General features: G+C 38.4%; 1 protein-coding gene across 4 annotated transcripts in view; it reads right to left on the reverse strand.

The window, feature by feature from the left end:
* The window catches only part of SPIRE1 (spire type actin nucleation factor 1), a 169,268-nt gene that overhangs the window by 78,649 nt on the left and 75,124 nt on the right, over positions 1 to 15,495 (reverse strand). For all 4 annotated transcript variants that reach the window (XM_027525599.1, XM_027525600.1, XM_027525601.1 and 1 more), the window contains exon 3: positions 3,300 to 3,533. In XM_027525599.1, the coding sequence (XP_027381400.1) occupies positions 3,300 to 3,533 (234 nt within the window). The remainder of the gene's footprint in view (positions 1 to 3,299; positions 3,534 to 15,495) is intronic.

Below are 15,495 nucleotides of genomic sequence, written 5' to 3' on the forward strand. Positions count from 1 at the left end.
CAACAAAAGATAAACAACCTAATTTAAAAACGGACCTGAATAGACATTCTTCCAAAGAAGATAGACAAATGGCCAAAAAGCAAATAAAAAGATGCTCACCATCATGAGTCATTAAGAAAATGCAAATCAAAACCACAATTAGATACCACTCACATCCACTAGGATGGCTATAAAAGCAAAGAGAAAATGGAAAGTAAGTGTTAGCAAGAATGTGGAGAAATTGGAACCCTTGTATATTGCTAGTAGAAATGAAAATGGTGAGGCCACTGTGGAAAATAGCTTGATGGTTTTTCAAAAAGTTAAAGACAGAATTACCATGTGATCCAGCAATTCCGTTCCTGAGGTGTATTTCCAAAAGAATTTAAAGTAGGTATTCAAACAAAAACTGAAACACAAATGTTCATACCAGCACCATTCACAGCAGCCAAAAAAAAAGGTGAAAACAATTCAAATATTCCTAGCTGAGGAGTGGATAAACAAACTGTGGTATATTCACAAAATGGAATCTTATTAACCCACAAAAAGGAAAAAGGTACTGACACATGCTACGACACGGGTGAACCTTAAAAACATTACACTCAGTCCAAGAAGCTAGACACCAAAAGTCATATACCATATGATTCCATTTATATGAAATACCAGAATACATAAATCCACAGAGACAGAAAGCTGATCAGTGGCTGCCATGGGCTGAAGGAGAAGGGATAGGTTTCCATCTGGGATAAAGAATAGGCTTTGGACTGAGATAGTGCTGATAGCTGGATAGTATCGTGAATTATTTAATAGCACTAAATTGTGAATTGTAAACTTTGTTATGTGTATTTTACCACAATTTTTTAATGTACAAAAAAATTTTTTTTTAAAGCCAATGAAATTTCATGAAGTTTCTACTGAGACAGATGAGAAATAATCCCTTAGAGGAAAAATAACCCCAGTGATTATTTCAGTTTCAATGAATTACCTGATAATTATTTTATTCTTTTGTGTTTATATGCATCAGCACATCTAATTCTTATGTCAACCCAATTTAGAGATTAAGAAATAGAGATTTACAATAGCTAAGGATTTACCTAAGCCATACACCTAGCCAGCAGAATTGGAAGTGAACCCAGGCAGTCTAACTACAGAATGAGTTACACTAAAGGAAGTAATGTTCTTACACTAAAAGAAGCAATATTCTTCAAGTGATGAAACACTCAGAACACAGCATACAGGCAGCATGCCCCAAATGACCTCTACAGTTACCAAACAAGTGACGCTTGTGGAGGAGTGGAAATTCTACAGACTTGTGTCCACAGGTTTGTTCTCTATGTCTGCGTACACAGTCTTTCCTTTATATATACACCAGTCAGTACATGCAGAACTTTGTGGTCTTTTCTCCATTTATTAAAAATTTCCCACACTGCTACTTAACCTACATGATTATAATTTTAAAGACCATATGATAATCTATGAGCTGATATACCATTTTTCTGGAAGTCATTTATTTCCAGTTTCAAAACAGTATAATTAATGCTGTGATACACATCTCCTTGTATCTATGTAACATTTCATTTTAAAAATCATCTCCTTGTACAGAGAACAGACTGGTGATGCCAGTGATTGGGGCTTGGGGGGTACAGAGTGGAATAGCTGAAGGTAGTCAAAAGGTACAAACTTCCAGTTATAAAGTCAGTCAGTCCTAGGAATGTAATGTACAGCATGGCAACTAAGGTTAACAATACTGTACCGAATATTTGAAAGTTGCTGAAAGATAGAGCTTAAAAGTTCTCATCACAAGCAAAAAATCTGTAATCATGTGTAGTGATGGATGTTAACTTATTGTGGTGATCATTTTGCAATTTATACAAACAAGGAATCATTACCTTGTACAGTTGAAACTAATATAATGTTATACATCAATTATATCTGAGCTTAAAAAACTGACCTCTTTGAAAAATTTCTAATAGTATTACTGTGTGGAAAAATTTGAACATGCACAAAATGAGGTGGACAGTATAATGAATTACCATCCATCACCCAATTTAGCAATGACCAATTCATGGCCATCTTACTTTATCTACATCCTCATCCACTTAAGCCTCACCCTCCAGGATAATTTTATAGCAAATTTCAGACATCTGAATTTCACATGTAGATATTTCAGCATACACTCATTAAATGAGTTTTTAAAAAATATACTCACAATTCTATTATAATATCTAAAAATATGAATAATTCCTAATATCGTCAACTATAGAGTAAAAGGTCAAATTTTCCTGATTATCTCAAATATATCCACAGTTCATTTTTATTTTCATTACTCTAGGAGGTGGAGCAAAAAGACAGGCAGAGAGTATTCTGCCTATGTTTTCCTTGAAAAGTTTTATAGTACCCAGACTTACATTTAGGTCTTTAATCCAGTTTGAGTTTGTTGCTATGTATGGTATTAAAGACTGTTCTAATCTATAGATTCAATGTAATCCCCATGAAATTACCAATAGCCTTTTTCAGAACTTTCCTGGTAGTTCAGTTGGTAAAGAATCCGCCTGCAATATGGAAGACCTGGGTTCGATCCCTGGGTTGGGAAGATCCACTGAAGAAGAGAAAGGCTACCCACTCCAGTATTATGGCCTGGAGAATTCCATGGGCTGTATAATCCACAGGGTCGCAGAGAGTTGGACACGACTGAGAGATTTTCACTTCACTTTTTCAGAACTAGAACAAAAAATTTTAATATCTGTATGGAAACACAAAAGGCCCCAAAAAGCCACAGCGATTTTGTGGGGAGAAAAAAAGAAAAGCAACAAAGACAGAGCTAGAGGAATTAGGCTCCTTGATTTCAGGAGCTTTGACTGTACTACAAAGCTACAGTAATCGAAACAGTAGGACACTGGCACAAAAACAGACACACATCAGTGGAACAGGAAAGAAAGCCCAGAGGCAAACTCACACACCTATGGTCAACTAATCTATGACAAAGGAGGCAAGAATACACCATGGAGAAAAAACAGCCTCTTCAATAAATGGTAGGAGGAAAACTAGACAGCTACATGTAAAAGAATGAAATTAGAACACCCTTATGCATTTCATTAAGGACATGAAACTGAGCAAACTCTGGGACATGGTGAAGGACAAGGAAGCCTGGCATGCTGCAGTCCATGGGGCTGCAAAGAGCTGAAGACAACTTAGTGAGTAAATAACAACAACAATGTATTTCATTGAAAGCTGAAAGTCTAGGAACTATTATCAAATGCTAATCAATTTTTTAAAGTGAAATAACAACTCTTGAAAGAAAGAGATACTGCTGTAAACTTTACCTTCATGACATCTTTATAGGACCGGATGGCTGAGACCTTCCTCTTTACGTCATCATCCTCCTCCAGACCCTCATCCGCAGCCTCGTAGCCCTCGTCATTGCTGCCGTCAGCCTCTACCGTGTTGGCCATGCGATCAATGAGCTGCTCCAGTGGTGGGCTTAACTCCCTTTCTTCATTCTCCTTCAAGCCATAGTCCAGTGCCTTATAAATAATAATTCCCAAAGATTCTATAACCTAGGAACATTAAGGAAGGCGGTTAATAGAGACAACTGAACAGCTTTATAGAACTGTAAGGCATAAAATATTCAGTACGATATTTAAGCTACGTCTAATCTATTCCATTTCAGAAATGTGACACATTAAATTTGAGAAGCTTAAGAAGTCTCACCTGTGTTTTTTTAAAAAATCTCAGATGGAAATTATTTGTATAATTTCTTCAAACCAGTATGTAACACATACACAAAGTCTTTTCATGTTTTCTTAGATTTATGTTAAACACTAGAATCTATATTTTCCATTTATATAAAATACCAGCAATACCAACCAGGTTGATTTTCCATATTTTCAAACCATATTTTTTCAGAATAGACAGAGTTACCGAAAAACATATCCATTCAAAACTGTTATGACAACACTTATCTAATTAGGGATTTCATAGACATATCAAGGATCTGAGACTGAAAACTCAGTGACTGGTAGCAGCTAACTTAAGCTTAAACAAACAAATCTATTTACAGCCATGTCCTTCTGACAGGGGCTGGCAGTGCTGCAACTTCCACCTTAAGGTGCTGCCTGCGCATCAGGCGGAACCATCTGTAAATCAGGCTGGAGTCTTCTGTCAACTGATTGGAGAACTCCCCCAAGGCAACAGGTACAGGCTGGAAAGACAGAGTGGCTCAGCAGCACGCACTTGGTGATGCCTCCAGGGCCAACCTGGGCCAAGCACGTGCAAAATGCTTCCATTGGATGATGGGATGCCTCTGTACAAACCCAAACTCATGGCTAGAAGGGTCAATAACCCCCAGTTTATGATGGGCCGCTCAGGACTCAGGTAAACTGGTGGCCCACCATTGAGTGTTCAGTATTGACTGTGGCCCAGCATCAGATCTAGAGCTACCAAAAGTAAAGGAGCTCTCCACAAAGAGCTGCAGGGCTCTGCTCCAGAACCCTAGGGCCTGCACTGCGACTCACCCGCAGGGCTGCCCAAGGCTCAGACTGTAGCCCTCTCTGCCACTGACACCGCAAGCACCGACACATCTGCGGGGTCAGGTGGCCCGTGCAGCAGAGGAGCCAGCCTGGCAGCTGCATTTGTGGAGGAGCTCTCCCTGTCCCGGGTCCTACTCAGAACTAGCAGCTTTCTGGGTCCTTCAGTAAATGGGCTAGAGTAATACAACACACTTCGAGGAATATGTGCCTTCAAAATCCAGAGTCCACCAGGCTTTGTGCTTCTTTTCTGTTTGCAGTCAGGGCCTTGGAAAGGATGTCCTAAAACATTCTGCAGGGTCTCCCAGCTCCAGGATAAACTACGTGCACCTGGTTTCAATGTCCCAAATCTATTACCTTTCCTGATTTAAACCTGAACCATGACACAGTACTATATGTAATCCAACCTCTCAGAAACACAACATAACAAGGCTGGGCATTATTAGACTGACATGTATAGTAGCTGACTCATCACTTTCACAGATTCCAGAAACTTCTAGCCTTGTGCTAGAGAAGCATCTACCTAGTTCTACACAGCCTGGAGCTGGTGATAACAGACAAGCACTCAAAAGACAACTGAAACATAAAAGTACCTGGACACATCAACTTGCCTACATATATACTTACTTATACTAATTTTAGAAATTCATTTTCCAAAACTTGTGGTGGTTGTTCAGTAGCTAAGTCATGTCCAAAAGTGATTTAAGTATTAAGTAGGAGAGCTCCAACTAACAACCCCTTGAGAAAATTAGAGACGTTTTTTCCATGTTGACACTGATTATAATCTACCTGTATAAATATCAACCTGACATTTCTCCATCTTGTTCACAAAAATACTATAAAAGACTTACTACACTTTCTTGCTGCAATATCTAAATACTAACTGTAGTACTCTCTTATCTAGTAAAATTTATCCCCCCAAAGCATACTTTTCTATTAATCTAGCTAATATCCACTATACTAAGCACCCTTCCTTTCACTCATGAATTCAGTCCACAGATATTTACTAAGAATCAAGTGTATGTGCCAACAAAGAAACAGATGAGGAGAAGAGACCTGTGGCCTTCATAAAGGTTTTGTCCTAGGGAAAACAGATAATTAATAAGCTAAATGACTATGCTATACATTATAATAAAGAAGGGAAGGGTGTTATGAGAGCATAATTTAATAGGGAGCCCTAACTAGTCCAAAAATCAGGGAAGCCTTTGTTAAGAAAATGAATTTAAGTAGAGTTAACCACAAGAAGAAGGGGGTTAGAAAAGAATTCCAAAGATAGGAAAACAGTGAGTATGAAGACCTAGAGATAAGAAAGAGCATGGAATGAGTGACTGAAGAAAAAACAAAGTGTTTACTTCTAATGACAAGAGGACAGTTAGGATGAGTTTTGTGAGGTGGGAATATATTCACAAATCACATTGAGGCCTCAAAGGCTACCTGACAGGTCTGAAAGGAAAGTGCAAGTGAAGTCCCTCAGTCGTGTCCAACTCTTTGTGACCCCCTGGACTGTAGCCTGCCAGGCTCCTCCATCCCTGGGATTTTCCAGGCAAGAATACTGGAGTGGGTTGCCGTTTCCTTCTCCAGGGGATCTTCCCCACCTAGGGATTGAACCTGGGTCACCCGCACCGCAGGCAGACTCTACCATGTGAGCTACCAGGGAAGCCTGAATCTTCATCAAGTAATAGCGGGCCACTGAAGGGTTTTGGGAAGTGGGGCAGTAAGGTATTTTTAAAGTTCAGTCAGTCAGTTCAGTCACTCAATCATGTCTGACTCTTTGCAACCCCATGGACTGCAGCATATCAGGCTTCACTGTCCATCACCAACTCCCAGAGCCTACTCAAACTCATGTCCACTGAGTCAGTGATGCCATCCAACCATCTCATCCTCTGTCATCCCCTTCTCCTCCCGCCTTCAATCTTTCCCAGCATCAGGGTCTTTTCAGTATTTTTAAAATATATCATGCCACAGTTATCAAGACAGGGTGGTACTAGCAAAAGAACAGACAATGAGATTTATGGAACAGCATACAGAGCCCAAAACAGACTCCCAAGGATACTCAACGGAGCACTGACAAAGGAGTAAAGGCAATTTAAAAGAACAGGCTTTTCAAACGGTGCTGGAGCAACAACATCCACATGCAAAAATATGAGTCTAGACTCAGGCCTTACACCTTTCACAAAGTCACAAGTAAAATACAAAAGTATTGAATGAGAAGATAACATAGGAGAAAATCTAGTTGACTTTGGGTTTGATGATTTTTTTAAAGATACAAGGAATGATCCATGAAAGAAAAAAATTGGTATGTTAGACTTCATTATAATTAACAAATTCTGCTGCATGAAAGGCACTGTTCAAAGAATAAAACAACAAGCCACAGCTGGAAGAAAATATGTGCCAAACATATGTGTGATAATGGACTGGTATCCCAAATATACAAAGAACCTTAAAACTCAAACAGAAAATAACTCCTGGAGTTTCCTAGCGGTCTAGTCATTAGGATTCTGGACTTTCACTGCCATAAGTCAGGTTCACTCCCATGAGTCAGGTTCACTCCCTGGTCAGGGAACTCAAGTCCCACAAGCTATCTAACCTGACCCCACCCCCTGAAAAAAAAATTACCCAGTTAGAAAATGGGCAAGTGATCAGAATAGAAGATATACCAAAGAAGATATACAAATGGCAACGAAAATGTGAAATGATGCTCAAGATAATGTGTCATCATAAATTGTACCAATGTTTTCTTAGGTCACTCTCCCAAGGCAACAGAAATAAAAGCAAAAATTAACAAGTGGGACCTAATCAAATTTACAAGCTTTTGTATAGCTAAGGAAATCATCAACAGAATGAAAAGACAGCCTACAGACTGGGAGAAAATATTTGCAAGTGACGTGACCAACAAGGGCTTAATATCCAAAATACACAAACAGCTCATACAATTCAACAATAAAATAACTTACAGCCCAATAGAAAAACAGGTAGAAAACCTACATAGACAGTTCTCCTAGGAAAACACACAGACAGCCAAAAGGCACATGAAAAGATGCTCAACATCACTAATTATTAGAGAAAAGCAAATCATAACTATGAGGCGCCACTTAACACCTCTCAGATGGCCATCATTAAATAGTGTACAAATAACAAATGCTAAAGAGGGTATGGAGAAAAGGGAATCCTCCTACACTGCTGGTGGGAATGAAAGTTGATGTAGCCACTATGAAAATTATCAGGAAATTCCTCAAAAAGCTAAAAATAGAGTTTTCAAGTGACCCAGCAACCCTACTCCTGGGCATATATCTGGACAAAACTATAATTCAAAAAGACACATGTACCCCAATCTTCAATAAAACACTATTCACAACAGCCAAGACATGGAAATAACCTAAGTGTCCATCAAAAGATGAGTGGATGAAGATGTGGTACAGATATACAATGCAATACTACTCAACCATGAAACAGAACAAAATAACGCCATTTGCAGCAACATGGATGAACTCGGAGATTGTCATATTAAATCAGTTAAGTCAGAAAGACAAATACTGTGTGATATCACTTCTATGTGAAATCTGAAATACAACACAGATGAACTTATCTACAAAACAGACTCACAGCCATAGAGAACAGACTTGTGGTTGCCAAGGGAGAGAGTGGGAAGAATGGATTTGGAGTTTGGGGTTAGCGATGCAAACTATTATATATAGAATGGATAAACAACAAGTCCTACTATATAGCACAGGGAAATGTATTCAATATTTTGTGAAAAATCATAATGGAAAAGAATATATAAAATAATGTAAAAAAAAATCATATGTCATCAGGGATTTACAAATTAAAATGGTAAGATCCCACTATATACCTACTGAGTTCAGTTCAGTTCAGTCACTCAGTCTTGTCCGACACTTTGCGACCCCATGAGTCGCAGCACGCCAGGCCTCCCTGTCCATCACCAACTCCTGGAGTTCACTCAGACTCACGTCCATCGAGTCAGTGATGCCATCCAGCCATCTCATCCTCTGTCATCTCCTTCTCCTCCTGCCCTCAATCTCTCCCAGCATCAGAGTCTTTTCCAATGAGTCAACTCTTCCCATGAGGTGGCCAAAGTACTGGAGTTTCACCTGTAGCATCATTCCTTCCAAAGAAATCCTAGGGCTGATCTCCTTCAGAATGGACTGGTTGGATCTCCTTGCAGTCCAAGGGACTCTCAAGAGGCTTCTCCAACACCACAGTTCAAAAGCATCAATTCTTCAGCGCTCCGTTTTCTTCAGCCCAACTCTCATATCCATACATGACCACTGAAAAAACCATAGTGTTGACTAGACGGACCTTTGTTGGCAAAGTAATGTCTCTGCTTTTCAATATGCTATCTAGGTTGGTCATAACTTTTCTTCCAAGGAGTAAGCATCTTTTGATTTCATGGCTGCAGTCACCATCTGCAGTGATTTGGGAGCCCCCCAAAATAAAGTTTGACACTGTTTCCATCGTTTCCCCATCTATTTCCCATGAAGTGATGGGACCAGATGCCATGATCTTCGTCAAATCCAAAACAATGATATCATAAAATGCTGATGAGAATGTGGGGCAGCAGGAATTCTCATCAATGGCTGGTAGGAATGCCAATGCTTCAGCCACCATAGAAGACATTTTGGCAGTTGCTCACACAGCCGAACATACTCCTACCATACAATCAAGTAATTCCACTCCTTGATATTTACTCAAGCTGAAAACTTACATCCACACAAAAATCTACACAAATGTTTGTTGTTTAGTCACTAAGTCATGTCTGACTCTGCAATCCCATCAAGTGTAGCCTGCCAGGTTCCTCTGTCCATGGGATTTCCCAGGCAAGAATACTACAGTGGGTTTCCATTTTCTTCTTCAGGGGATCTTCCTGACCCAGGGATCGAACCTGCATCTCCAATGTCCCCTGCATTAGCAGGTGGATTCTTTACTGTTGAGCCACCAAGGAAGTCCTACACAAATGTTTAAAGTAACTTTATTCAGAACTGTCAAAACTTGGAGGCAACCAAGATGTTTTTCAACATGTGAAGGGATAAACTATGATAAATCCATACAACCAACTATTATTCAAAGATAGAGAAATGAGCTGTCAAACTACAAAGACATAGAGGACACTTTAAAGTAGATTACTAATTGAAAGAAGACAATCTGAAAAGGCTAAATTCTAACCACATGATATTTTGGAAAAGGCAAAACTATAGAGAAAATAAAAAGATCAGTTGTTCCCATGAAAGTGTATGGGACAGTCTAAGGAGAAAAACTACAAGAGAAACGCAGACCCAAACATTTAATGACTGGCCAGAGGATGAGAAATCAAGAGACTAGACTGTAAAGGAGCAAGAGTATGAAAGAAAGGAGGAAAGTAGAAAGTCACAAAAATCAGAGCGAGAAAAAACTTTCAAAAGGAGGTCATGGTCCTGGCACGGAATGTGGATTAGAGGGGAGAAGAGACTTAGGGAACACCGCTGGATTCCTCCAGAAGGAAGCTACGGTGACCTCAGCAAGGGCCAGACTGTGTGAACAAACGGTGCCATGTGTACCCAGCACACACAGAAATGTTTAGGAAAAGGAGCGAAATGCAAGGTAGCAGCTAGAGAGGAAGACAGGGCACAGGTAGGGTTTTTATTATTATTATTATTATTATTATTATTATTACTATTACTTTTTCTTTGAAGACTTCAAGTCTTAAGCATTTTAAAGGGTGATGGGAAAAATACAGAAAGGAAAACACTGAAGAAGATGCAAAGATAAGGGATCACAATTACCAACAGTGACCTTTGTTTGAAGTGTCAGACCTCTACAAGGGGTCACTCCTCAAAAAAAATCTTTCCATGAAATCTAGATATGCTTTTTTCCTTTTATAAAGCAGCAAAAAAAAAAAAGTCCATTTATCCGTGCCTGAGAGTTATCGTTCTATTCAATATTACTTCCTAAGCAGTTTCTAGGTGATAAATTCATTAACATGCTATTCTAAGCCTTTTACATTCTGAGCCCAGTGAACTTTTCTGTTCACAACCCCACAATGAGCTGATAACTTTGCTCACTTTCCTTCTGCTTACCTTTCTTTACTCATGTCACTCCCCACCTGTGTCTGACAAATCCTACCAGTACTCTTATTCTTCAGACCCAGAGCCCTTTGACCAGAGTTGATTATTTTCAACCTTACCATCTTTGCCTGCTCTGTTGATCCAACTTTTACATATGACTGTTTGTTAATTGCATCCAAAACTATAAAATAATCATTCAAGTGTAGCTGGAATGTTCACCAAGACAAAGCCTATGCTGTTTGAAAAAAAATAAGTCTCAAGAAATTTCAAAACTGAAATATCAAAAATTATGTTTTCTGACAATGAAATGAAACCAGAAATCAGCTAACAAAGTAATTTATACTAAGTTATTTCATACTAAAGTACTAAGTACTAAAAAATTAAATAGCACACTTCTAAACTTTTGAGTCAAAGAAGAAATCTCAAGGGCAATTTAAAAATATTTAATGATAATGAAAACATACTAACAAATTTGTGGGAAGCAACTAATGCATTTATAGCTTCAGATGAATAGACAAACTCCCTAGAAGGCACAGCTTATCAAAATTTGCAACATCCCAACACTGAAAACTATAAAACATTGCTAAAAGAAATTAAAAATCAAAGCTAGCAGAGACATACACCAAATTCATGATTGAAAGACTAAACATTGTTACAATGTCAGTTCTTTCACGTTGATCAAAAAGTCAATAAAATCACAACCAAAACTCTACTAGGACTTTTGGAAAAACTGAAACTAATTTAAAAATGTATTTGTCATAAAAGAAGAAAAGACCTCATTCGTCATAAAAGAAGAAAATTAACAAGCTAGATTTCATATAAAATAAAAACTCTGCTCTTTGGATTTCCCTGGTGGTCCTGCAGTTAACACTTCACACTTCCAATGCAGGGGGCACAGGTTCGATCCCTGGTCAGGGAACTGTGATTCCACAATCCACACAGTGAGGCTAAAAAAAGAAAAAACTCTGCTCTTCAAAAAACAATATTAGCTAAGGGGAAAGTTCATAGCAATACAGGCATACCTCAAGAAACAAGAAAAAAGTCAAATAAATAACCTAACTCTACACCTAAAGCAACTAGAAAAGGAAGAAATGAAGAACCCCAGGGTTAGTAGAAGGAAAGAAATCTTAAAAATCAGGGCAGAAATAAATGCAAAAGAAACAAAAGAGACCATAGCAAAAATCAACAAAGCCAAAAGCTGGTTCTTTGAAAGGATAAACAAAATTGACAAACCATTAGCCAGACTCATCAAGAAACAAAGGGAGAAATTTCAAATCAATAAAACTAGAAACAAAAATGGAGAGATCACAACAGACAACACAGAAATACAAAGGATCATAAGAGACTACTATCAACAATTATATGCCAATAAAATGGACAACGTGGAAGAAATGGACAAATTCTTAGAAAAGTACAACTTTCCAAAACTCGACCAGGAAGAAATAGAAAATCTTAACAGACCCATCACAAGCATGGAAATTGAAACTGTAATCAAAAATCTTCCAGCAAACAAAAGCCCCGGTCCAGACGGCTTCACAGCTGAATTCTACCAAAAATTTAGAGAAGAGCTAACACCTATCCTGCTCAAACTCTTCCAGAAAATTGCAGAGGAAGGTAAACTTCCAAACTCATTCTGTGAGGCCACCATCACCCTAATACCAAAACCTGACAAAGATCCCACAAAAAAAGAAAACTACAGGCCAATATCACTGATGAACATAAATGCAAAAATCCTTAACAAAATTCTAGCAATCAGAATCCAACAACACATTAAAAAGATCATACACCATGACCAAGTGGGCTTTATCCCAGGGATGCAAGGATTCTTCAATATCCGCAAATCAATCAATGTAATACACCACATTAACAAATTGAAAAATAAAAACCATATGATTATCTCAATAGATGCAGAGAAAGCCTTTGACAAAATTCAACATCCATTTATGATAAAAACTCTCCAGAAAGCAGGAATAGAAGGAACATACCTCAACATAATAAAAGCTATATATGACAAATCCACAGCAAACATTATCCTCAATGGTGAAAAATTGAAAGCATTTCCTCTAAAGTCGGGAACGAGACAAGGGTGCCCACTTTCACCATTACTATTCAACATAGTTTTGGAAGTTTTGGCCACAGCAATCAGAGCAGAAAAAGAAATAAAAGGAATCCAAATTGGAAAAGAAGAAGTAAAACTCTCACTGTTTGCAGATGACATGATCCTCTACATAGAAAACCCTAAAGAGTCCACCAGAAAATTACTAGAACTAATCAATGACTATACTAAAGTTGCAGGATATAAAATCAACACACAGAAATACCTTGCATTCCTATACACTAATAATGAGAAAACAGAAAGAGAAATTAAGGAAACAATTCCATTCACCATTGCAATGGAAAGAATAAAATACTTAGGAATGTATCTACCTAAAGAAACTAAAGACCTATATATAGAAAACTATAAAACACTGGTGAAAGAAACCAAAGAGGACACTAATAGATGGAGAAATATACCACGTTCATGGATTGGAAGAATCAATATAGTGAAAATGAGTATACTACCCAAAGGAATTTATAGATTCAATGCAATCCCTATCAAGCTACCAACAGTATTCTTCACAGAGCTAGAACAAATAATTTCACAATTTGTATGGAAATACAAAAAAACCTCGAATAGCCAAAGCGATCTTGAGAAAGAAGAATGGAACTGGAGGAATCAACCTACCTGACTTCAGGCTCTACTACAAAGCCACAGTCATCAAGACAGTATGGTACTGGCACAAAGACAGAAATATAGATCAATGGAACAAAATAGAAAGCCCAGAGATAAATCCATGCACATATGGACACCTTATCTTTGACAAAGGAGGCAAGAATACACAATGGATTAAAGACAATTTCTTTAACAAGTGGTGCTGGGAAAACTGGTCAACCACGTGTAAAAGAATGAAACTAGAGCACTTTCTAACACCATACACAAAAATAAACTCAAAATGGATTAAAGATCTAAACGTAAGACCAGAAACTATAAAACTCCTAGAGGAGAACATAGGCAAAACAGTCTCCGACATACATCACAGCAGGATCCTCTATGACCCACCTCCCAGAATATTGGAAGTAAAAGCAAAAATAAACAAATGGGACCTAATTAAACTTCAAAGCTTCTGCAAAACAAAGGAAACTATAAGCAAGGTGAAAAGACAGCCTTCAGAATGGGAGAAAATAATAGCAAATGAAGCAACTGACAAAGAACTAATCTCAAAAATATACAAGCAACTCCTACAGCTCAATTCAGAAAAATAAATGACCCAATCAAAAAATGGGCCAAAGAACTAAATAGATATTTCTCCAAAGAAGACATACAGATGGCTAACAAACACATGAAAAGATGCTCAACATCACTCATTATCAGAGAAATGCAAGTTAAAACCACTATGAGGTACCATTTCACGCCAGTGAGAATGGCTGCGATCCAAAAGTCTACAAGCAATGCATGCTGGAGAGGGTGTGGAGAAAAGGGAACCCTCTTACACTGTTGGTGGGAATGCAAACTAGTACAGCCACTATGGAGAACAGTGTGGCGATTCCTTAAAAAAATGGAAATAGAACTGCCTTATGATCCAGCAATCCCACTGCTGGGCATACACACTGAGGAAACCAGAAGGGAAAGAGACACGTGTACCCCAATGTTCACTGCAGCACTGTTTATATAGCCAGGACATGGAAGCAACCTAGATGTCCATCAGTAGATGAATGGATAAGAAAGCTATGGTACATATACACAATGGAGTATTACTCAGCCATTAAAAAGAATACATTTGAATCAGTTCTAATGAGGTGGATGAAACTGGAGCCTATTATACAGAGTGAAGTAAGCCAGAAAGAAAAACACCAATACAGTATACTAACACATATATATGGAATTTAGAAAGATGGTAACAACAACCCTGTGTACGAGATAGCAAAAGAGACACTGATGTATAGAACAGTCTTTTGGACTCTGTGGGAGAGGGAGAGGGTGGGATGATTTGGGAGAATGGCATTGAAATACGTATAATATCATATATGAAACGAGTTGCCAGTCTAGCTTTGATGCACGATACTGGATGCTTGGGGCTGGTGCACTGGGATGACCCAGAGGGATGGTATGGGGAGGGAGGAGGGAGGAGGGTTCAGGATGGGGAACACATGTATACCTGTGGTGGATTCATTTTGATATTTGGCAAAACCAATACAATACTGTAAAGTTTAAAAATAAAATAAAACTTTCAAAAAACAATATTAGGACGTTTTCCTGGTGGTCCAATGGTTAGGAATCTGCCTTTCAATTCAGGGAACACGGGTTTGATCCCTGGTCCGGGAAGATCCCACATGCCATGAGGCAACTAAGCCTGTGGGCCACAACTACTGAGCCTGCACTCTGCAACAAGAGAAGCTACTGCAATGAGAAGCCCGTCCTCAGCAACAAAGATCCAGGGCAACCAAATATAAAGTAATTAATTTTTAAAAAACCCAAACCTTTCTGGGTCAGGAAGATTTCCTGGAGAAGGGAATGGCTACTCACTCCAGTATTCCTGACTGGAGAATTCCACGAACAAAAGAGTCTGGCAGACTACAGTCCATGAGGTGTATAGACACAAAGAGTCAGACACAACTGAGCGACTAACACAGCTAACAGAGGACTTTTCAGGAGAGGAAAAAAAAAATACCTTCAAAAACACTTCAAGGATGATCAAATCTGAAATATGCTAAGACCAAAACAGGAATTTTTCCTTCTTGAGAGGAAAAAAATGACACACACACACACACACAAAATGAACTGAAATCAGGATAATTCCAAAGCATGGGACTCAGAATGTTAATATAGTTGAAATATATCAGTCAAAAAACCCTAGAATGAAACTCAGTATTAATGGAATGATGTGGTGTCATAA

This window comes from Bos indicus x Bos taurus, chromosome 24 (assembly GCF_003369695.1).
Source record: "Bos indicus x Bos taurus breed Angus x Brahman F1 hybrid chromosome 24, Bos_hybrid_MaternalHap_v2.0, whole genome shotgun sequence".
Lineage (NCBI taxonomy): Eukaryota > Metazoa > Chordata > Mammalia > Artiodactyla > Bovidae > Bos > Bos indicus x Bos taurus.